The 24,839-nt window shown below is 45.5% G+C and overlaps 1 protein-coding gene across 1 annotated transcript in view; it reads left to right on the top strand.

Annotated features, from left to right (window-relative positions):
* The window catches only part of gabra2a (gamma-aminobutyric acid type A receptor subunit alpha2a), a 555,326-nt gene that overhangs the window by 284,501 nt on the left and 245,986 nt on the right, over positions 1-24,839 (top strand). The window contains exon 4 of the mRNA XM_070863123.1: positions 15,200-15,267. Coding sequence (XP_070719224.1) covers positions 15,200-15,267 — 68 coding nt within the window. The remainder of the gene's footprint in view (positions 1-15,199; positions 15,268-24,839) is intronic.

The following is a 24,839-nucleotide window of genomic DNA, read 5'->3' on the forward strand; positions in this document are numbered from 1 at the left end:
CCAAGCACAGTTCTGGTACTACATTCACACCACCTTTTGAAAATTGTATATTTAAGCAAAGCAGCATAAAAGAAAACTGTACAGCATTTAAATAACAAAATGGAGCTTACTTATTTTAATTCCATGAATACTGGTTACTTTGTATTACATATGTATAAAAATAGGTTCATTGCTAATTATGACATGCCTGGAAGGCATGAAAGCAAGGGGATTGACATCTGTTCAGTTTTACTTTGTACAATAATCGACTAGTGGGATCTCATGAGAAAGAAACATGCTTGATGAATAGAAAACCAATACTGACCTCTCATACATACCTTCAATACAAAATTATGCGGGCGAAATTGCCCCCCAACCGGTTTGGGGCGTGTAATGTGAATTAAATAAAAGTTTATTGCCCGGCGGGAGGAAGAGGTTACTGATCTGGAATTCAGGTCTTTAGCTGAGAAAAATTGTCAGGCGATGTTGAAGATGCACTGTGCCTCTGTGGGGCGATGGCAGGGTGAGAGAGGGGCGGAAACGCGGTGATGCCACTCAGCACCATGGAGACTCGTCACAATGTTCCTCCCATTCTCTTAAAGTGGAGGGCCACTGTGAACTCTGCAGCCACTTCCGTGGCACCCACTTGGCCAGCAGGGCGGGTTTTGGCTGGGTCTGTAGCCCGGCACCCGAACCGTCGGTCGCCATTGTCGTGCCGACTGCAAAGTCAGCTGACAATAGAAAGAAGTCGACCGAGCCACAAAGTTGTTGGTGGCATTGCCCCACTCCAACCCTGCTCCCGCGGGTTGTAAAGGGGTCAGCGAGGCTCGATAAAGGGTCAGGGTGCAAGGTGGCATGTGCGCCGCCGCCCAGGGCAAAAAGTAAGGGGGGCAGTGCAAACCCGTTTTCGCCGCCGCCATCCTGGGGGCAATTCTGAGCTGGTCGCTTCCGCCGCCTCCCCCCGGACAAAAAGTCCTTATCACCCCGAGGTGCTAACGGGCCTTTTGGAAAGGGACAATTTCTCTAGGGTATTCAAAGAAGCCAAAAACGGCTGTAGCCAAAATGCGACAGGCCTTAATTTGCAAAATAACAGTCACAACAGAACATTTCAATCCAATACAAGAGCTACTATTTGCAAAGACGGTCCTCCATTGCAAACCTACAAACTGCCACATTCTCTGTGAGCCTTATGATAATAAATGGTTATGTTTCAGGTAAAAGCACTGTGACTAAACAGGACAATAAATCATTATCTGACTCCCAAAGACCTGTAGTTTTTACTATTCACTAAGTAATGTTTAAACAAAAATAATAGACAGGGTGAACTGAAATATAATCTTATATTGATTCCATTGAACTGTATGGAAAGGGTAAATAACTTGCAAAACCTATCCCCAAGCATAAAAAAATTTATAAAAAATACAAACCTGTCTGGTTGTGTCATGCCAGGAAGCATCTAGCTTAACCAACCACCTTTCTTGAAAAACAGCACTTAGGTTGTCTTGTGCACTTAACACTAGATAAATGTGAAGTGTTACACTAGGTTTCAAAAAAAGTGTAATAAAGTAAACAATGAGTGCAATTGGATGAGCACAGGGAGCCTAAGAAAGACATTTGGGAATATAGGGTAATAGTTGATCAAGGTCACGTTGAACACTTTAGGAATAAAAAAGAAAAAATGGCAAAATAATTACAAAAGCTGATAAAAATGATATATAGGAAGAACCGTAGAATATAAAGCTACAGAAAGTTTTACAATAGCTGGCAAGACCACAGGTTTTACAGTGCACTGGTCAGCTCACACATAGGTGTTCAGAAAAACAATATACTTGAATGAAGCAAAGAGGGACAAGACTGATCCCAAGTGTAAAAGGGATGAGCTAAGAAGGCTTTATGGTCAAGCAAGAAGAAACTTAAGGGATTTTTGGATATTAAGGGAATCAAGAGATATGGGGATAGTGCATGAAAGTGAAGTTGAGGTAGAAGATCAGCCATGATCTCATTGAATGGCGGAGCAGGCTCGAGGGGTCGAATGGCCTACTCCTGCTCCTAATTCATGATCTAGAGTATATAAAATATTAAATGGTATAGATAAAGTCATCCCAGATTGTTATTTCAAAGGGGGATCCGAAGAAACAACAGAAATTTTAAAAAACACCTTTATTTTGAGAGTGATACATATTTGGAACTCTGCCAAATAAAGCAATAAAGGCATTGGTGTTATTCAAAACATAATGTCATGATGGGAGAATGAATGTACTCGAGGGATGAGCTTCAGTGTAATGCATGCCCTTTTCACCGTGAATTTTTTTCTAAGTTCACACTATTACAAAATTTGGCAATAATCCAGCTTGAAATCAGTACTATTAGACTACAGTTTGGATGGCACTAATTCAAGTAAAGGTAATTTGCCGAACCCTACTTTAGCTAAGCATGATGGGAAAAATGGAAATGAGATGATTTTCAGAAATTAAGTATCCCCCGATTCTGCCATGCCCCGAATTATAACTTCACGTGCAAAATCAGAAGTTACTTTTTCTAACGTGTATATCTCACACAACAGCAACTTGCATTTATATAGCACTTTTAACATTGTAAGCGGCCCCAAGGTGCTTCACCGGAGCTTTATCAAACAAAATTTCACAACGAGCTGCATAAGGAGATATTGGGACAGGTGATCAAAAGCTTGATCAAAGAGAAAGCTTTTCAGGAGCGTCTTGAAGGAGGAGAGACAGGTGGAGATGTGGAGAGACCAGAATTGGAGGAGCGCAGAGATCTTGGATGGTTGTAGGTCTGGAGGAGGTTACAAAGATAGGGAGGGGAGAGGCGATGGAGGGATTTGAAAACAGACATCTAAGGGTAGCTATATGCCCTTTTTATAGGTGGCATGCATTGTGAAGATGTTTGCTATTAGACAGTCTCTCGGAATTGGGGATGACTTGCTCCACGCTAAAACTGAGTTCTCATGTGACTAATGAGTCCTTTGCAGGACCTAAAGTCTCTGTCACAGGTGGGGCAGACGATGGTTGAAGGAATGGGTGGGTGGGGTTCTTGGGATGCCGTGCGCTCCTTTCGCTGTTTACGTTTGGTTTCAACTTGCTCTCGGCGTAGAGACTCAAGGTGTTCAGCGCCTTCCCAGATGTTTTTCCTCCACTTTGTGCAGTCTTTGGCGAGGGATTCCCAGGTGTTGGTGGGAATGTTGCACTTTTTCAAGGCAGCTTTGAGGGTGTCCTTGAAACATTGCCTTTGCCCAACTGGGGCTTGCTTGCCTTGTTGGAGCTCCGAGTAGAGCGCTTGCTTTGGGAGTCTCGTATCGGGCATGCAGACGATGTGGCCCACCCAACGGAGCTGATCGAGCGTGGTCAGTGCTTCGATGCTGGGGATGTTGGCCTGACGTCGGTGCACCTATCCTGCCAATGGATTTGCAGGGTCTTGTGGAGGCAGCCTTTGGTGGTACTGTTGTACACAGTCCATGTCTCTGAAGCATATAGGAGGGCAGGAATCACTACTGCTCTGTAGACCATGAGCTTGGTGCTGGCTTTGAGGTCCTGGTCTTCAAACACTCTCTCTTCCTCAGGCGACCGAAGGCTGCACTGGCACACTGAAGGCAATGTTGGACTTCGTCATCGAAGTCAGCCCTTGTTGACAGTAGGCTCCCAAGGTATGGGAAATGGTCCCCATTGTTCAAGGCCTCGTCGTGGACTTTGATAATCGGGGAGCAGTGCTGCATGGCGGGGGCAGGTTGGTAGAGCACCTTTGTCTTACGGATGTTTAACGTAAGGCTCATGCTCTCGTATGCTTCGGTGAAGGTGTTGATGATGGCTTGGAGTTTGGCCTCCGAGTGTGTGCAGAAGCAGGCATCGCCTGCATACTGTAATTCAATGACAGAGGATGGGATGACCTTGGATCTGGCCTGGAGGCAGCGGAGGTTGAACAGTTTCCCATTTGTTTCTGAGAAGCGCAAAAACTATAGGGCAGTAATAGTAGGGGATTTCAACTATCCTAATATTAACTGGGACAAAATTAGTGTGAAGGATATAGAAGGTGCAGAATTCCTAAAATGCATTCAAGAAAACTTTTTTAGCCAGTATGTAACAAGCCCAACACGGGAGGGTGCGGTTCTGGATTTAGTTTTAGGAATGAAGCTGGGCAGGTGGAAGGGATATCAGTGGGAGAGCATTTAGGTGCTAGTGACCATAATTCCGTTAGATTTAAGGTAATTATGGAAAAGGACAAGGATAGACCAAGAATAAAAGTTCTAAATTGGGAAAAGCCAACTTTGCTAAGTTGAGAGGTGATTTAGAAACATAGAAACATAGAAAATAGGTGCAGGAGTAGGCCATTCGGCCCTTCTAGCCTGCACCGCCATTCAATGAGTTCATGGCTGAACATGCAACTTCAGTACCCCATTCCCTAGTGGACTGGAAACAGCTACTTGAAGGTAAATCAGTGTCAGAGCAGTGAGAGGCATTCAAGTAGGAGACCCGGAGGGTTCAGGCCAAGTATGTGCCCTTAAAGAAAAAGGATGGGACTAACAAATCTAGAGCCCCCTGGATGACGAGGGACATACAGGGTAGGATAAAGAACAAAAGGAAGGCTTATGACAGATACCGAGGGCTAAATACAGCAGAATTTCTGGAGGTATAGAAAGTCCAGGGGTGAAATTAAAAAGGTTATTAGGAAAGAAAAGAGAGAGCATGAAAAATTATTGGCAAGTAAAATCAAGGAAAACCCAAACATGTTTTATTAAGAGCTAGAGGATAACTAAAGAAAGTGTAGGGCCTATTAGAGACCATGAGGGTAATCTGTGTGTGGAGGCGGAAGATGTGGGTATGGTTCTTAATTAATACTTTGCGTCTGTTTTCACAAAAGAGAGGGGCGATGCAGACACTACTATCGAGGAGAAATGTGAAATATTAGATGAAATAAACAAAGTGAGGCAGGAGGTATTGGGGGTTTATCAGCTTTGAAAGTGGATAAGTCCCCAGGCCTGGATGAAATGTATCCCAGGCTGTTAAGCAAAGCAAAAGGGGAAATAGAAGAGGTTTTGACAATCATTTTCCCATCCTGTCTGGCTTCAGATGTGGTGCCAGAGGACTGGAGGACTGCTAATGTGGTACCTTTGTTTAAGAAGGGAGAAAGTGATACACCGAGTAATTATATGCCAGTCAGCCTAACTTCAGTGGTGGGAAAATTATTAGACAAAATCCTGAAGGACAGGATAAATCTTCACTTAGATTAATCGAAGTACAGTCAGCATGGATTTGTTAAGGGAAGGTCGTGTCTGACTAACTTGATTTGATTTTTTGAGGAGGTAACCAGGAGGGTCGAAGAAGGCAAAGCGTATGATGTAGTGTATATGGATTTTAGCAAAGCTTTCGATAAGGTCCCACATGGCAGACTGGTCACAAAAGTAAAAGCCCATGGGTATCCAGAGCAAAGTGGCAAATTGGATCCAAACTTGGCTCAGAGGCAGGAAGCAAAGGGTAATGGCTGATGGATATTATTGTGACTGGAAGGATGTTTCCAGTGGGGTTCCGCAGGGCTCAGTACTAGGTACTTTGCTTTTTGTGATAGACATCAATGATCTCGACTTGAATATAGGGGGTATGATTAAGAAGTTTGCAGATGATATTAAAATCGATGTGTGGTTGATAATGAAGAAGAAAGCTGCGGACTGCAGGAAGATATCAATCAACTGGTCAGATGGACAGAACAATGGCAAATGGAATTTAATCCAGAGAAGTGTGAGGTAATGCATTTGGAAATGGCTAACAAGGAAAGGGAATACACATTAAATGGTAGAATACTGAGAAGTGTAGAGGAACAAAGGGATCTTGGAGTGCATGTCCACAGATCCCTGAAGGTAGCAGTCTAGGTAGATAAGGTGATTAAGAAGACATACGGAATACTTGCCTTTATTAGCCAAGGCATAGTACACAAGAGCAGGGAGGTTACGCTTGGACTGTATAAAACACTGGAGTGCAGTTCTGATCACTGCATTACAGGAAGGACGTGATTGCACTGGAGAGGGTGCAGAGGAGATTTACGAGGATGTTGCCGGGAGTGGAGAATCTAAGCGATGAGGACAGATTAGACAGGCTAGATTTGTTTTCATTGGAACAGAGGGGGCTGAGGGGAGACCTCATTGAGGTGTATAAAATTATGAGGGGCCTAGTGGATAGAAAGGGCCTATTTCCCTTGGCAGAGGGGTCAACAACTAGGGGCCATACAGTTAAAGTAATTGGTAGAATGTTTATAGGGGATTTGAGGGGAAATTTCTTCACTCAGAGGGTTGTGGGGGTCTGGAACTCACTGACTGAAAGGGTGATAGAAGCAGAAACCCTCATCACATTTAAAAAGTACTTGGATGTGCACCTGAAGTGCCTTAACCTGCAGGTTTACGAACCTAGAGCTGGAAAGTGGGATTAGGCTGGATATCCTCTTGTTGCCAGCTTGGACATGATGGGTCGAAATGGCCTCCTTCCGTATTGTAAACTATGATTCTATGATTGTTTTGTAGATAGCTCCACTCCAGCGGGGAGCTTACTGAGGATGAGATGGAGCATTGTAGCAAGTAAGATCGAAAAGAGCGTTGGTGCAATGATACTGCCTCGCTTGACTCCGGTCCGAACGTGAATTGGGTCTGTAGTGGATCCATTGGTCAGAATTAAGGCTTGCATGTCGTCGTGAAGCAGGCAAAGGATGGTGACAAACTTTTGGGGGGCATCCGAATTTGAGGAGGACGCTCCATAATCCCTCACAATTGACAATTTCGAAGGCCTTTGTGAGGTCAAATAAGGCCATGTCTAGAGGTTGGTGCTGTTCACTGCATTTCTCTTGGATTTGTCGTGCGGTGAAGATCATGCCCATTGTTCCCCGTAGTGGGCGGAATCCGCATTCCGACTCTGCGAGGATTTCTTCAGCCATTGGGAGAAGGCGATTGAGGAGGATTCTTGCAATGACTTTCCCTGTGGCAGACCTGTGTAGTTATCGCAATTGGACATGTTGTCTTTCTTGAAAATGGTCACGATTGCCACGTCTCTGAGATCCCCTGGCATGTTCTCCTCCTTCCAGATGAGAGAAACGAGGTTGTGTATTCGCTCCAAAAGTGTTTCACCGCCATGTTTTAGTGCTTCGGTGGGGATCTACCTCGTATGTTGGATAATTAGTACCAGCTTCTCTTTCACCAACATGTTATGTTCTACTTGCAGAAATAAGGTTCTTTACTGTTGGGGGATTTACAACTTAGCTAGTATACAGATTGTAATGTCTTTGGCAGTATTTTGTTTAATCAAAGATATTAGCCATGGAACGCAGAATGGGGCTATTTGTGTCAGTGTATGTCAGTACATTGCTTGCATGTGACACAATAATGCCTAATATTCTAGATAGGAATGATTACTAGTTATGCACTTCTGGAAATCTGCTCTTGAAAACTTTGATGAATCATCCGACATTGCTTCAGATGTTTCATTACATTAGACAGAGTCTAATACCATGCATTTCTGAACAACTTATTGTTGTATGGCCTCTCCCAAAGCTATGTCTATGAGTATCTAGTTTCTTTTCAAATTGCTTTCTTTTCTAGTAACAACTCAGTCCCCCAAGAGTGTGAGCCCTATTCAATTATCTAGCAACAAAACAACAACAACTTGTATTTATATTGCTGTAAAACATCCCAAGGCGATTCACAGGAGCATTATCAAATAAAAATTGACAATGATTCACAAAAGGAGATATTAGACAGGTAGGTTTTAAGGAGTGTCTTAAAGGAGGAGAGAGGTAAAGAAGCAGAGAGGTTTAGGGAGGGAATTCCAGAGTTTAGGGCCCAGGCAGCTGAAGGCACAGCTGCCAATGGTGGAGCGATTAAAATTAGGGATGTGCAGTGATCTGAGGGTTGTAGGGCTGGAAGAGGTTACAGAGATTGAGAGGGGAGAGGCCAAGGAGGTATTGTGTCTGTAAGCACTCTAGTAATAACTCTACGAGACAAGGTATTGTACTTGAACTGTGGTGACCTTAGTCTATTTATTACAGTGAGGGTACAGTATGGTGAGCTCCCTTTTATACCTGGTTACCTGTCGTGTACAGGTGACCCCTAGGTCTCCACCAGTTGCACCCTCTGATGGTACAAGCATAGTGTATACAGTGTGAAGGTACATTCAGTAGTCTTATGTAACTACATTGAGTGTACAGGGAGTATACTTGTATTATACACACACAACATCACTCTCCCCTAAGTCTTGTGCCACTGGCCTTTGCACTGAGTGCTCTGGCCCAAGACTTGTGTGCCCAAAGCCCTTGCACCTTGTCTATGCTTTGGCTTGGCTCTCTCCCTGTTGACCCCCCAAGTCCTTATTGCCACAACATTGGGAAATGGTCAGCAGTGGATGGTTTGAGGTTGCAGTGGGGGTTGAGTGGGTTCTGGGTATGATCTATGTGTGTCCATGGCTACATACATCCATTTTCCCTCCTATACATAGACTATGTGTGTGGCTCAACACCTGCATGTGCATACATGTACAGAAAGAAAGAGCAAATTAATTACATCACTGTTTGGGTTCTGCATTAGTGGAACAAGTACATTTTACAGGTAAGGTACATACGTGGTGTGGCAGTCTTGCCCCTGGGTTGTGTAGGTGCAGGTGGGTGAGGACGCTAGTTCTAGAGTAACCGGACTGTGTCCAGGTTGTCTGATGGCGGCGCTGCGTCCCCTGCCAGCTGGGTGGGCTCGGATCGCTCACCTGGCTGAGTTTCAGGGCCTTTGCCATTGCCGAGTGGTGGGCAGGACCACAGGAGTGTGTGGCCTCCCTGTCCTTCTTTGAGGGCTGCGGTGTCTCCCTGCTGCCCTTCAGCGATGGATGGTGGGGGCCTGGTCGTCCCAGGTCTCGTTGGGAAAGCTGGAGGGTGCTAGCCTCTTGCTCCCGGTACTGGCCCTGGTGGCTAGAGAAGGAGGGCCGATTGGGGGCAGGGTACCGGTAGTGGTGCCTTTGCTATCTGCTGATCGCTGGCACTGCAGCTGGTATGCTCCCTCTGTGTGTGGCCACGCTCCCTGGGGCATCACATTGGTCCCGGAGGCGCAGACTATATGATCGGGTAGCCCGCTGGACCTGGGTCGATGGGAGGTTGCCCTTATTTTTGTCGGCGTACATGTAGAACCTGGCATCGTGCATCATTATTTCATTTACAGTCATATTACATTGGTTCCGACCGCAATCGCTCGACTTAACATGGTTAGTTACATTTTCATACTTGCATTTGTCAATTACATTGTTTACATGTGTATTACCGGCATCGCTGTATAAAGAGTGGAACTGTCCCTTTAATTGAGATGGGTTGCTGGTCTCCTTTAAGAGGGCCTTGCAATCTTTACCCCAATCCAGTTTGCTGCTCAGCATCACGTGTTGCTCCCTCAACGCTGCCCCTCGTGGTCTGGCCACTGCCTTCTTTACTTCAGGCGCTTCACGACGTGGTGCGGGTGCCATCTTCTTTCTCTCCACGGGATAGGCTGCGGTGATCCTTTTTTCCCCAGATTCTGCCACGGAAGCAGGGAAGATGCCTTCTGCGCTGATTCGCTTCTTCTTGAGTCATGACACTGGAGCCTTGGAGGTGAGGTTGGATTGTTTCGGCTGGATAATCTCGCCATTGGGTTGAGCGGTCTGTGTCGTCGGCATGCAGTCGAGTTGAGTAGCTGATTTCTCAGGTGCTGTGCTGGTTCCAAATTTGGGGCCGCGTAGGACGTCGATCGCCGGAGGCTGGAGGTTCTCCCAGCTCCAACGGATTTGTTTCATCCATCTTCCTAGCAGCGTTGGACCATCATCAGCAACGATCCACAAAGGTAACTTGTGTATCGCGCTGTCATGGGATACCTGGACATCCACGCTGCCAACGACTGGGATGGTGTCGTTTGTGTAGGTGAGCAGTTTCACTTGGATCAGGATCATTTTAGGTCGTTCGATTGGATTGGCCCAGAGGTTCTCAAAGGCTGCCTGATTCATCAGCGATTGGCTTGCCCCTGTGCCCACCTCCATTGTGACTGGAACATCGTTGATTTCGACTTCCATTTTCAACAGAGAGCTCTCGGTGGTGCAGGGTAAACACTCCATACACCTCATCGTGGGGCTGAGCTGCCTCTTGGATTTTCTTTTCATCGTCGCTGGAGTCCAGATGATTGGCCAACTCTTCATCGACTCGGTGAGTACAACTTCTCATGCACATTCGATGGAAGTGGCCCTTCGTGTTACAGTCTTTGCAAGTATAGTCTTTGTAGTGGCACTGGTGGGCCCTGTGATTTCCTCCACAGCGCCAGCATGGGGTTGGCCTGTTGGCCACATGTTGCTGACTAAGGGTTGCGGGACTTAGGGTTCTGTTCTCTCTACCCTCAGAGAGGCTGCTACCCTCTGAAAGGTGCCAGTCGGTTCACGTAACTTGCCGGGTTAGAGTCCTGGAAGTGAGTCATCCGCTTGGAATCGCAGGCCGAGACCATGAATGCCTGGCTCATGTTAATTGCCTTCTGCAGGGTGACGAAGAGCAGCTTGTGGAGAAGCCCTCGTGGCCGATTCCAATAACGAAAATGTCCCGCAGCGCTTCGGTGAGGTGGTCACCAAAATCACACGGTGCAGCCAATCGTCTGAGGTCTGCAGCATATTTTGCAATTTCTTGGCCTTCGGGCTGCCGGTGGGTGTAGAACCGGTGTCTGGCTGTGAGGATGCTCTCTTTAGGTTTGAGCTGTTCCTGTATCATCGTTACGAGCTTCGCATATGTTTTGGTTGTTGTCTTCTTTAGGGCTAGCAAGTCCCTAACGTGGCCATAGACAGTGGGCCCACAACTGCTGAGCAGGATAGCTCTGCACTGATCAGCCAGCGAGGTTGGTATGTCTCCTGTCAGGTCGTTCGCAATAAAGGAAGTGTTTGAGCCTTTCCACAAAGGCCTTACAATCTTCCCCATCGGCGAATTGTTGAAACGTGCCAAGGTTAGCCATTTTTCGCGTGGAAATTCGAAATCTCGGCGCCATTTATTGTGTCTGTAAGCCCTCTAGTAATGACTCCACGAGACAAGGTATTGTACTTGAACTGTGGTGATCTTAGTCCATTTATTGCAGTTCCTGAGTGAGGGTACAGCAAGGTGAGCTCCCTTTTATATCTGGTTACCTGTCGTATACAGGTGACCTCTAGGTCTCCACCAGTTGCACCCTCTGGTGGTACAAGCATAGTGTATACAGTGTGAAGGTACATTCAGTAGTCTTATGTAACTGTACATTGAGTGTACAGGGAGTATACTTATATTACACAACAGGAGGGATTTGAAAACAAGAATGAGAATGTTAAAATCAAGGAGGGTGAAATTCAATGCATTTGTGACTCCTGTTAGTGTCCCCTGACACAAATGCATTATCAACTGGGCATGGGGCTGACGATGACTCCTGCCATATTGGGTGGGAGTTTAGCGGCGATCTTATGGTTTATACGCTCTGATCTCTTGCGCCCAGAGAGCATAATGTCATTGCTGCGTGCATCGCCCAGTTAGTGCTCCGTCACCGAAATTCACTTTCACGCCCTGCAGCAGCGCCGGGCAAAAACACAGGCTGCTGCAGCAGACATCAAACAGGCAACCGGCCGCTACTAGGGTGATAATTAAAGGCAAGGTGTCCAAGGTAGTAATAAAAATCTTACCTTACTCTTAGCATTGCTGCTCCATTTTCTTCGCAGGGTCCTGGCTATATCATTCAGCTCAGCACTCTGCTTGAGTGCCAGGCTGATTGTGTGGCACCCCCGCTCCCGAGGTGGTCCAGGTAGGTCATTGCAAAGTCTGCAGCGTGGGCCCTTCCCTTTAAGGGAGGGAAGGGCCCTTTAGACGTGGCAGCACTGCACGGTTCTGTGTGCAGCATTGTTCAGGTGTCCACCCCATTAGCACTTCAAGAAGGAACTGGAGCACTTGATTTAGCACTCCACTTCCTGCCAGGGGCGTTAAACCGAATTTTTGGAGAGGGTGGAAACTTTAGCGTCTAGTGCTAAGTTTCCCACCTCTCAAATATTACCACTCTCAAATGGGGCAATAATGAATTTTCCCAGACAGAGAACCAATGTTGGTCAGCAAGTACAGGGGTGATGGGTGAACAGGACTTAGCATGAGTTTGGATATGGGCAGCAGCGCTTTGAATGAGATCAGGTTTGTGGAGGGTGGGAGATCAGCCAGGAGAGCATTTTAATAGTCAAATCTAGCAGGTAACAAGGCATGGATAAGTGTTTTTTTTATTTATTCTTTGGGATGAGGGTGTCGCTGGCAAGGTCAGCCTTTATTGCCATTCCTCAATTGCCCTTGAGAAGGTGGTGCTGAGCCGCCTGCTAGAACTGCTGCAGTCCTTGTGGTGACTGAGTGTCTTGCTCGGCCATTTCAGAGGGCAGTTAAGAGTCAATCACATTGCTGTAGGTTTGGAGTCACATGTAGGCCAGACTAGGTAAAGACAGCAGATTTCCTTTCCTAAAGGGCATTGGTTTTTACGACAATCTGGTAATTTAATCGTCAACATGCTTCTTAATTCAAGATTTCCAAATTAACTTAATTTAAGTTCCCCAGCTGCTGTGATGGGATTTGAACTCTTGTCTCTGGATAATTAGTCCAGGCCTCTGGATTACTACTCCAGTAACATAACCACTATACTACCGTTCTCTGTCTCAGAAACAGCTGAGCTGGGGCAGGTGTGCAGACAGGCAATGTTACGGAGGCGGAAATAGTTGATCTTGGTGATGGAGCGAATATGTGGTGGAAGCTTATCTCAGAATCAAATAGAAATCCAAGATTGCGAATGGTCCGATTTAACCTCAAACAGCGATCATGGAAAGGGATGAAGTCTTTTGCTAGGGAATGAAGAGATGGAGTTTGTGCCGGGGATAGAAGACAATGGTTTCGATCTTCCCAATGTTTAGTTGAAGGAAATGTCTGCTCATCCAGATTAGAAGTCGTTCAGTACAGAGGCTGAAGCACAAAATCAATGATTATATCTTTGTGACAAACTTGGCAAGTTATTTGGGTGGGCAGTAGAGAACGAGAATTTTAAATGAGGTGAGAGCGGTGGAACAAGTGAGATACTCAAAGGAGGAGAAGAACATACGTAAGAAATAGGAACAGGAGCAGGCCATACAGCCCTCGAGCTTGCTCCGCCATTCAATAAGATCATGGCTGATCTGATCATGGACTCAGCTCTACTTCCTCGCCCGCTCCCCTTAACCCCTTATCCCCTTATCGTTTAAGAAAATGTCTATTTCTGTCTTAAATTTATTCAATGTCCCAACTTCCACAGCTCTCTAAGGCAGCGAATTCCACAGATTATCAACCCTCTGAGAGAAGAAATTTCTCCTCATCTCTGTTTTAAATAGGCGACCCCTTATTCTCAGATCATGCCCTCTAGTTCTAGTCTCCCCCATCAGTGGAAACATCCTCTCTGCATCCACCTTGTCAAGCCCCCTCATAGTTTTGATAAGATCACCTCTCATTCTTCTGAATTCCAATGAGTAGAGGCCCAACTTACTCGACCTTTCCTCATAAGTCAACCCCCTCATCCCCAGAATCAACCTAGTGAATCTTCTCTGAACTGCCTCCAGAGCAAGTATATCCTTTTGTAAATATGGAAACCACAATTGCACACAGTGCCTCCAGGTGTGGCGTCACCAACACCTTATATAGCTGTAGCAAGACTTCCCTGCTTTTATACTCCATCCACTTTTCAATAAAGGCCAAGATACCATTGCTTGCTTTACCTGCATACTATTCTTTTGTGTTTCATGCACAAGTACCCCCAGGTCCCACTGTACTGCAGCACTTTGCAATCTTTCTCCATTTAAATAATAACTTGCTCTTTGATTTTTTTCTGCCAAAGTGCCAGAGGAGTACGGGGACAGGCAAAGGTGTGATTTGGTGATAAGGCCCATACCACCAAAGCTATAGACAGGCGGGGAGCTTTTGTTAAGGGTGAAGGTGTCATCATTCGTCAGCCAAGTTTCTGTCAAGGCGATGATGTCGATGCAATCATTCACAATAAGCCAAGGGCCTTGATTGCAAGTGAATGGACTTTCTGGAGGGAGATGTGGAGAGGATTATTGATCGTTGATCAGCTGGCAGAGTCCACAGGGTCAACATTCAGAGGGGTGAGTGGGACGGGAAAGAGGGAGGAAAGATTAGCCCCAGCGGGCATGCTAGGCGGGAAGGTTGGTGAGAGAGTGGGATGGGGAAGTTGGCGTTGCTACCTGTAAGCAATGAGTGCCTCAATGGGCCCTTCGCGGATGCCAAGGTTGGCAGAGCAGGAGGATGTAGGCTTATCTAGGATGAAGTCAAGCCTGGGGCACTAGCAGGAGAGTAGGAAGGTCGAAGAGTACTGAAGGGTTAGAATAGGGATTTGGGTGAGCAGAGTAGCTGAGAGGGAAAAAATGAAAGGAGGCATGACGACAGAAGGAGGAGTAAAGAGAAAAGGAAAAAAAGGGGGACAAAAGGGAAATAAAAGTGATGGGCTCAGTTCTGGGTTTTGAGATTTTTTGTATTCAACACTTAGCTAGTTGTGACCACTTATGGTTATACTAATTTAGTTGATCATGAAAAACGATTAGAGATTGGTGTGCTCTTGTTCATGAGTGAATAAATTCTGCAAGTAAGTTTGCTGAAACTGTATACAACAGTTGGAAAAGGATTTAGGAATTCATGACATGGACACAAAGGAATGGGCTAGCCATAGTGCCATTTTGAATTTATGATTTATTAAGGGATTGGTATTTAATCCTTTGGACTAAAACCCATGACGAGCTGTTCAGATATCATTATCATCAGTGTTTTCACTGCCATTCCTTTGCAGAATGAGTCGCCCTGCTCAGAATTCAGAGTGCTCTATAACATGTAAAACATACATGTTTCTAACATGTGTATGCAAAAGAATAATTGCTCTGTTGCTGAATATTCACAGCATGCGTCATTGTCACTATAGCAAAGTTCTTTTGAGCTAAGCATTTAGCATGTTAGAATAATACGTATTATATAGTGAATTTAGAATAGTGTAACAGGAACAAAATAAGGAGCCCATGCCTTATGATAGGGATAGCATAATTGAAAAGATTATGCTTATTGTAGGGTGTAGTATGTAAAGCTGTTTTTTTAAGTTGGTTGGGAGGGGGATGCTTAAAATTATTTTCATTATTGAAAAATATCAGGCTTTTATATTTTCTTATTTTATTAGAGAGAATAACAGAAGTCAAGACTGACATCTATGTCACAAGCTTTGGACCTGTTTCAGACACTGACATGGTAAGTACAAATAGATTTTTGAAATTTAGACATGCTGATTGTTTATTCATTGTTTGTAATGCATATATCGGGCCCAAGTTTCGAGCCGCGCCTAAAACGGCGCAGTCACGACCGGGACGCCGGTTTTTCGTGCTACAAAGTGCGCCTAAAAAAAACTTCCAGATTCTCCACCTCCCTGCAGGTCATCTGGCCCTCGGCGCAGCGCAGCAGGAGCTGCAGGGGGCGGAGCTAGGTCCCTGCGCTGAAAACAGTGCCGGGACCTCTGCACATGCGCACTACAGTGGGCACGCATGTTCAGTAGCTCCAGGCGCCCAAAACTGTGTGGGAGGGGCCGAAGCACGCAGCCCCTAGCCCTGGCCGAATGGCCTCACTGGGGCTGCGTGAATAAGGCTCCTCCCATGGCCAGCTCCTGCTTCTTCCCGACCCGACTCGACTCCCGCTTCCTGCCCCCCGCCTCCGGACCGGACCCGACACCGACCCGACTCCCGCTTCCCCCCGCCTCCCCCCCCCCGCCTCCGGACCGGACCCGACACCGACCCCCCGGACTGGACCCGACCCAACCCGACTCCCGCTTCCCCCCCGCCCCCCGCCTCCGGACCAGACCCGACCCGACACCGGCACCGACCCGATTCCCGCTTCCCCCCGCCCCCGACTGGACCCGACCTGACCTCCCTCCACCCGACCTGACCTCCCTCTCCCTCCCTCCCCCCGAGCCGAACCGAACCGACCTCCCTCCTACCACCCCGACCCACGTTCCCCCCGACCCGACCCAACGTCACCTACCTGTAAATCTGGTGCTGGGGACGGGCCCTGACCGAAGTCTCGGGCCAGGCCGGGCCCGGCCCGTTCAGCCTCCCTACCCCTTCTCCTTTCCCCCCCCCAATCTCTTCCCCCTCCCCATCTCTTTCCCCCCCATCTCTTTCCCCCCCATCTCTTTTCCCCCCCATCTCTTTCACCCCATCTCATTTCCCCCCATCTCCTTTCCCCCCCCATATCCTTTCCCCCCTCTCCCTCCACCTCCCCCTCCCCCTCATCTCCTTCCCCCTCCCCCTCCCCCACTCCCCCTTATCTCCTTCCCCCCCCTCCCCCTCCCCCCTCTCATCTCCTTCCCCCCTCCCCCCTCATCTCCTTCCCCCCCTCCCCCTCCCCTCCCCTCATCTCCTCCCCCCCCATCTCCTCCCCCCCATCTCCTTCCCCCTCCTCCCCCATCCCTCCCCCTTCCCTCCCTCTGCTCCTCCCCTCTCTCCCTCTACCCCCCTCCTCCCCCTCCCCTCCTCCCCCTCCCCTCGCTGTCAGAAACACAGACACTGACAGACAGAGAATGAGAGACACAGACAGACAGACAGATAGATAGAGACACTGACAGAGACGCACTGGGGGGGCATCCCAGCATGCTGTTGGAGGGCTCCCGGTGCTGCAGTCGGTAAGTAGAAAATGTTTTATTTATTGATTTAAAAAAAAAATTATTTCTTATTAATTTTTTTTGATTGATTTATTGGTTTATTGATGTTTTTATCATTTATTATTGATGATGGTTCTTTATTTGTAAAACTGAAGTGTTTAATGTTTATAAACTTCCCTTTAAACCCCCCGCCCTCCCCCCCATTCCCTACGCCTGATTTGTAACCTACGCCTGATTTTCTAAAGTGTAGACAAGGTTTTTTCGAGCGTACAAAAATCTTCACTTACTCTATTCTAAGTTAGATTGGAGTAAATTTTCACTGACGAAACTTTGAAAACAGGCGTAAGTGCCCGGACACGCCCTCTTTTGAAAAAAAAATTCTGTTCCAAAGTGAAACTGTTCTAACTGACTAGAACTGGAGCAAACTAAATGGCGAGAATTCCGATTTCTAAGATACTCCTTTCTACACCAGTTGCTCCTAAAAATCAGGAGCAAATCATGTCGAAACTTGGGGCCATCATAAGTAATAATAAAGCAGTATGCTTATTTTATGCAATATTATAGAGACACATGAGAGAAAGTCATTGCTGAGCAAAGTGTTACAGAGCACACATGTCCTTTTGAAATTAATTTGTAGATTTATGACTTCTGCTTTTCTTGCAGCATACTTATTCATCATAATTTAAATTATAGATTCAAAAATTGTCATCTTCAGAAGTCTTCACTTTTTAGTGGATGTTCAGGTGGCTGTAAAATATTTGTGGCAGTATTGAAAGAAAAGCTGGGGAATTCTCCTGGTTTTCTGCCTAACTTCATCCCTCAACCAACACCACTAAAACAGATTAACTAGTCATCCATTTCATTGCTGTTTGTGGAACCTTGCACCACAGTTAGCTACTGCGTTTGCCAATATGACAACAGTGACTCTATTTGAAAAGTAATTAATTGGCTGTGAAGTGCTGAAGATATGAAAGGCGCTATATAAATGCAAATTATTGTTTTTACTTAAAAAGGCACACTCAAGTCCAACGATGTATGGGTGGACTAAAATGCCAGAGATCAGTTTTTTTAATGTATGCTGAAAACTTAAAAACTACTAATGAATCTTCCATGTCAATGATAAAGATAATGTTTGCACAGAGGCCTGTTGGATAGTGCACGAGTCTGAAGATGCAGCAGTCAGTGTGGGAATGGAAGGAGGAGTTAAAATGGCTAGCCTCAGGGCGGTCAGCTTCACATGTGTAGCTAGAACATTGGTGTTTGGCAAAGCAGACACATAATCTGTGTTTGGTTTTCTCACTGTATAGGAGAATGCACCAAGAGCAGTAAATGGTGGAAGTGTATGTAAATTGATGTAGAGTTTGGCACCCTGCACAGTGGTGTGGAAGGGAGTAAATAGACAGATGTTGCAGCGCCTGTAGTTGCGTGGCAAAATGCTAGGGAAAAGACACTTGGAAGAAGTGTTTGTGGAAGAGTGAAAAGGTTATCCTGGAAGTAAAAGGATCCCTCCGTAAAGCAGTAAGGCAAGCGAAGGTATTTGGTCGTTGTGTTGTAGGTGGTGGACATAGCAGACGATTATCTAGCGAATGTGGAAGTTGATTGGATAGAAGTGAAGACAAGGGACCCTATTGATGTGAAAGGAAGAAGGGGAGTGCAATCTATGATCCAAAAATTGGGACAGATACAACTATCTGGTCAATCATTGGGAGGGTGGGGGTGGACCTTGGTTGAGATTTTAAAAAGAGGACTTGCAGAAGCTCTGGTGTGGATAGTGGAGTCATCAGAGCAAATGCAATGGATATAGAAAAACTGGGAGAAAGGGATGGAGCCTTTGCAAGAAATGAGGTGAAAAAAAGCATATTGTAAGTAGGAAGTTAGTAAACCTATAATAGATGTCTATGGAAAGCCTATTGCCGGAGTTGAAGAGAGAAAAGTCCAGAATGGAAGGAAAGAATCAGGTGAACCATGGGAAAAGTAAGGGATACATAGAGATTGAAAACCTGGGAGTAAATTTCAACTTTGTTACCTCGGCATCAATCCAGTGGAGTGAATCGTCCGTCCACTGAAATCAATGGGAAATCAGGCGGATTCTATAAAAGGTGGGCAATCGACTCCGAAATTGAAATTCTCCCCATAACTAATGAAAGCCTCACAATCAGACTAAGAGCAGAAAAGAATAACAACACAGTTATTAGTGTAACAGAGGGAAAAGTCGTAGAGTGATCCTGAGTAGATTTGGAGCAGAGTGTTTAGCACATCTTACAAAAGAACATGCATAGCTGGAACTTTCATCGTGACATCTTTTATCTGGAGGAAGTAAGTGAGTTAAAAGAGAAGTTTCTCAAAATGAAAGAAAGTACATCCAAGGAGGCTGGCGATGGATGGAGATTGGTTGCGCCACTGTTCAAGGAAGAAGTTCCCCATCACCCTTGTGCTCGGTGACTTACAATAGCTTCAGGTTCAGCAACACCTCGTTTTTAAAATTCTCATTTTTGTTTTCAAATCCCTCCAAGGTTACGTCCCTCCCTATCTCTGTAATCTCCTCCAGTCCTACAACTCTTTGAGATCACTGCGCTCCTCCAAATCTGGCCTCTTGCCCTGATTTGCATTGCTCCCCATTGGTGGCTGTGCCTTCCGCTATCTGGGCCCTGCGCTCTGGAATTTCCTCCCTAAACCTCTCAGCTTCTCTACCTCTCTCCTCCTTTAAGATACTCCTTCAAGCCTATATCTTTGACCAAGCTCTTGGTCAACTGTCCTAAAATCTCCTTATGTGGATTATGTCAAATTTTGTTTGATCATCACTGCTGTGAAGCGCCTTGAGCCATTTTATACATTAAAGACAGTATATAAATGTAAGTTGTTGTTGTTAAAGTGAAAGGCCCAGAGACCATGCTACTAATGATGGAGGTGTCGATGAACTGTATGTCTATGTTGAAATGGAGATGATGGGGCCAAATAATTTGAACTCTTTAAAGAGAAAGAAGACATCATAAGAGTCATATATATTTGTGGGTTGGGTCAAGGTGGGGGGACATAGGGTGGGGCTGGAGGGAAAGGAAGGATACAATCTAGATAGAAGGAAAATAGTTAGTGGGAACAGGAGTCTGCAGTACATCTTGGAAATTTTCCAACCATAACGCAGACTCATAAAATTACCTCGATATATTCATTTTTACAGTTTGCATTTTGCATTTTAATGCATTTTGTTTTATAATCCTCAAGTCAAACAAGCGTGCTTCTCCGATTCCTTTGTAATCATTCTTCATAGCCACACTTATTTTCCATGTTCCTCCACATACTGCTTGTCAACCTGGTGCCAGCCTCTTACTAGCTGCTTCCAAGGCAGACCATCTCAGCCATGGCACAGGAGCACAAACTCATTCACAGAGGATGGAAGTTTTAAATAAATGTGAAGACCATTGACATGCAATTTATATTTCCTGGCACACATACATTAATTTAAGAATTTACCATTCTTCATCAGGTGACCAGACAAAAAATCAGTCCTATTATCTGCATAAAACAAAATCTCTTGACTCACCCCTAGGTCTTGAACAGTGCCTGTCCCTTTAACGGTGCTGGTACCTTTAAGGAAGAGCCCAGATTACCTGCTGTCTTCTTAGCTACAGCCAATAATGCATCCCAAAGTGCACCCATGTGGCACTACCTTTATCTTAATTTGACCCAAGAACTCATGTAAGCACTGAGCTCCTAGTCCTGGCTGAGCTACTTTCAGTGTGCTCTACACTAATAACCAGGGGCATAGATTTAAAGTAATTGGTAGAAGGATTAGAGAAGAACTTTTTTCACCCAGAGGTTGGTGGGGATCTGGAACACACTGTCTGAAAGGGTGGGAGTGGTAGAATCCCTCATCGCATTTTTAAAGTATTTGGATATGCACTTGAAGTGCCGTAACCTATAAGGCTACGGACCAAGAGCTGGAAAGTGGGATTAGGCTGGATAGCTCTTTTTCAGCCAGCACAAACATAATGGGCAGAATAGCCTCCTTCTGTGCTGTAAATTTCTCTGATTTTATTCTATAATTGTTGTGAATTGACCTGTGGAAAATCCAAAGTTCGGCCAGGAATCCAACTAATTTTTTCCTTCTGCCGCACTCCTGCTAGCAGAGATGTGGATTTGTGGGTCCATTCTGTGGCCTAGAAATTCATGAACGTCACATAAAGCCGCTGTTACCACCGCAGCTGAATGTCAACGGCCGCCGAAAATTGCAGGACCGAAATGGCAGGATCGAAAAATTGGTTCTGGGGACTGATGAAGATTAGCCGAGAGCTTAACTCACGGGCAACGCTGTCCTGGCGACATTGGTCCCAGTAGGAGGCTCCAATGTGGTGTGGCGGAAGTGTTATTGCAGCTAGAACAGCCTCTCTGAAAGCGAGGCTGTCATTTCAGAAAGCATTGTCAGCTTCTTAAAGAGGCAATTCCTTCTGAAATGAAAAAAGTAAAAATGGTGTAGCAAGAGGCAGTTTTTAGCCCTTACAGCTCAACTACCTTCTGAAAAAAAAATGAACATTAAGAAGAATTAATCAGTGGGAGTCTTCAGTTCTTAAAGCTGAATTCCCTACCACACCAAAAAAAATGGGAAAAGTGATTCAGCACTAACACAAATGGCTAATCTAGCCAGGGAAGGGGCAACCAGGCTTTAACACTTAGCACTCCAGCTTTGTGCAGGGGTTCAACACTGCAAGAGAGGTCCTCTATCCACATGGGCCAGGTGGCCCTCCAGAAGGAACGATGTGGGACCAGGACATCAAGGCCATCACTTGGCTCCAGTGCTCAGACCAGTGGTCAAGGTCAGTGAATGCATCTTCAGAAGCTGTCTCCTACCAAGTGCACCACTAGCCTCACACACTTCTCAATGCATGATTTCCCCAACCCCAACCCGCTTTCCAATCACTCAACTACCAATAATCTGTACCAATCACGAAGCACACCTCCCATTCTTAGCTTTACCTCACCCCCTTGGAGGAGACGGTGCTGGCCATTCTTGGCAGGGGCCTGACTGAGCCCTTGGCCAGCAGTGAGGCTGAAAGGATACAAGATGCTGATATCCTCATACATTATCCTCCTTCTCGCTTGCACCTCTTGCTTTCCCACTCTCCCCTCACCACAACTCCACCCTTGTGCCTTCCTCATTGCACACACCCAAGAATTGCAGCCTGCCCAGCCATTGGTTGACCAAGAAGAGAGAGGAGAAGAAAGAAGAAGAAGAAGAGAGCAAAGCCATTTGCAGTGTCCCCCACTGAAAGTCAGCAGCCTTCCACCAGCCATGCTGCAGCCACTGGGGTAGCACTGTGTGACATCAGTAGGATAGGTACACACAAGACAGTTACTAAGGAAATGCACAAGGGTGATAAGTTGATTTCTTGATGTAATATTGGATGGATAGTTGTATAAAATTAAATTGGAAAGTTTGCTTTGTGGTGGCTTTTATTTCAACATTGTGGCCAAGAGAACGCTGTGATGGTCAGTAACAGAGGGATGGTAATGTGCAGGACAAATGTTGAAAGAGGAATTGGGGTTGTGGTCAGAGGGACCTCAGACATAAGAACATAAGAATTAGGAACAGGAGTAGGCCATCTAGCCTCTCGAGCCTGCTCCGCCATTCAACAAAATCATGGCTGATCTGGCTGTGGACTCAGCTCCACTTACCCGCCCGCTCCCCATAGCCCTTAATTCCCTTATTGGTTAAAAATCTATCTATCTGTGATTGAATACATTCAATGAGCTAGCCTCAACTGCTTCCTTGGGCAGAGAATTCCACAGATTCACAACCCTCTGGGAGAAGAAATTCCTTCTCAACTCGGTTTTAAGTTGGCTCCCCCGTATTTTGAGGCTGTGCTCCCTAGTTCTAGTCTCCCCGACCAGTGGAAACAACCTCTCTGCCTCTATCTTGTCTATCCCTTTCATTATTTTAAATGTTTCTATAAGATCACCCCAGACGGATGATTCCGAATATCCTGGCCAGAAAAGGACTGCCTGGTTTCTTCTGTTTCCTCCTCTTCTACTTCCTCCTCTTCTGTTTCCTCCTTTTCTGCATCTTCCTCTTCCTTCTGTGAGCAGATGCTGTAAATCTGAAATGACAGCATAAAATGCTGAAAATAATCAGCAGATCATGCAACATCTCGCCTTGAGACGTGAACTCTGTTTCTCTCTCTACGGATGCTACCTAACCTGCTGAGCCTTTCTGTCTTCTCAGAGGCTTTCCTTTATCAGCTCCCTGCAGGGAGCTTTGGGAACTCTCAGCACTCTCAGGAACTCTTGCATCTCAGCTCCATCCTCTTCTATGGTATGTAAAGAAGGGCAGAGGAATTTGGAGCAGGGTCGACTCTAGGATGGGGCTGGAAATCCCCCACTGCCTCATTTTGGGAAACAGACTGGGTCTGAACGAATGTCAGGGCCAAAGCATCCATTTTAGTCCCAGGGATCTTTTACAAATAGTTTCAATAAGTATATAATATTAACTGCATTTCCCGAGTTCACCAAGTCAGTAATATCTTCAAAAAATCTCCAGCAGGTTAGTTGAATGTGACCTTCCTTTCTTGAATCAATGTTGACTGTCCTTCGATAAGTCATAATTTTACAAGTATTCACCTGCTAGGGCTACATTTGCCTCCAGGTGTGGAGTTTAACAAAAACATAAATATAAAGAAACAGGATGCATGATATGTGGAAAGTGGCAACCCAGCCTGGGCAACCCTGCGTTACTTGTGTTGCTACTAACTACCAACCTTCAAAACATGTCCATGAAAATTAGCCAAATAAAAGACTATAGAAGCAGAATTGTTTTGCAGCAAGTGGGAACAATGGAAACAAAAATTGAGTTCTGAGTTCACAGTCAGACTTGTGTCAATGATATGAAAGAAATGTAGGATTTCAAAGGGTTACAGCTAATACATACAGGCCTAGAAATTTGTTTCGGGCAGCGGCACAAGACGTGTGGTATCGGATCGGCCACTCGTTATACACAGTGCCTGATATTCAGTTTAATTGACTGCAATATAACTAAATATCAAGCGCTGCGTGTAACGGGCAGCCGATCCAATACTGCCCTCTTCATGCCACCGCCTGAGACGAATTTCTAGGCCACAATGTTTAAAAATAATCTAACTGTAGCACTGCCCAATAACACTGCAATTGTGTTTTATTCAAATGTTATTATAATCAAAATAATTTATTGGCAATACTTTATTAAGCATGCAATGTAGGTTTATTGTACCCGATACGTTGTAAAACTTGAATTATAGTTGGAAGAAAATATATCAATTAATTAATGGCATGAGCGTGTTGCACTGTTGATAAAATAGAGTGATATAATTTAGTAATAGATTGCACCAAATGTGATAGGATTTCTAAATATTTCAAAATCAATATTTCATAAAAATATTATATATTTTTCACAGTACCAAACACTTTAGAAAGAGTTGCACCTGAACTTTTATATGAATAGTGAATTTGTATGCTCTTTAATTATTTTAATCAAATAAATTAGACATCTGGAAAAATGCTGCAGGGTTGTTAAGGGACTGAGTGAGTCACAACCACGACAGCTTCGAACTCGCTCATATAACACATATCCATTTTAGATTTTCTTTTCCATCTGGTGTTGGACCATATCCTGAGGGCTACTAACTGAATTCAAAATGAGAATCCAACTTTTGATATTAAATATGGATACCGTGAATAAAATTGTTTTGACATCAAACTGTAGCGAGGTTTCTCTATGATCTTCCTTTGCTATCAGGATCCCTTACCAGAGTACTAATGCCCATTTTCTTAAGGGCCAATTTTTAACCCCCCACACCTGATGAGAATGGTGCATGCAGGGCTTAAAATAGAGGCAGAACCATTCCCTCTGGCCTGGTGTCACACACTCGCTGGCCGTAATTTTAACTTTAAGGTTTCGGGAGGTGTGTGAGGCCCTCGTTGCCGGCTGGCGAGGGCCTGCTAATTGTTCAAAAGTTAAGGTCCAATGACTTTGATCGATCCCCGACCAGTTTTAAATGCGGCGGCCTCACTAGGGACTCATGGGGCTACACAGGGGCAGGCCCAGAAGGGGGCTGATAAGGTAAGTTATTTTTATTGTCCCACCCGAACGGAGATATAGCAATGAGTCCTGGGGGTTAACGTGGTCCAAACTTCACGCTAACTT

This window comes from Pristiophorus japonicus, chromosome 2, assembly GCF_044704955.1.
Source record: "Pristiophorus japonicus isolate sPriJap1 chromosome 2, sPriJap1.hap1, whole genome shotgun sequence".
NCBI classification, from domain to species: Eukaryota; Metazoa; Chordata; class Chondrichthyes; family Pristiophoridae; genus Pristiophorus; species Pristiophorus japonicus.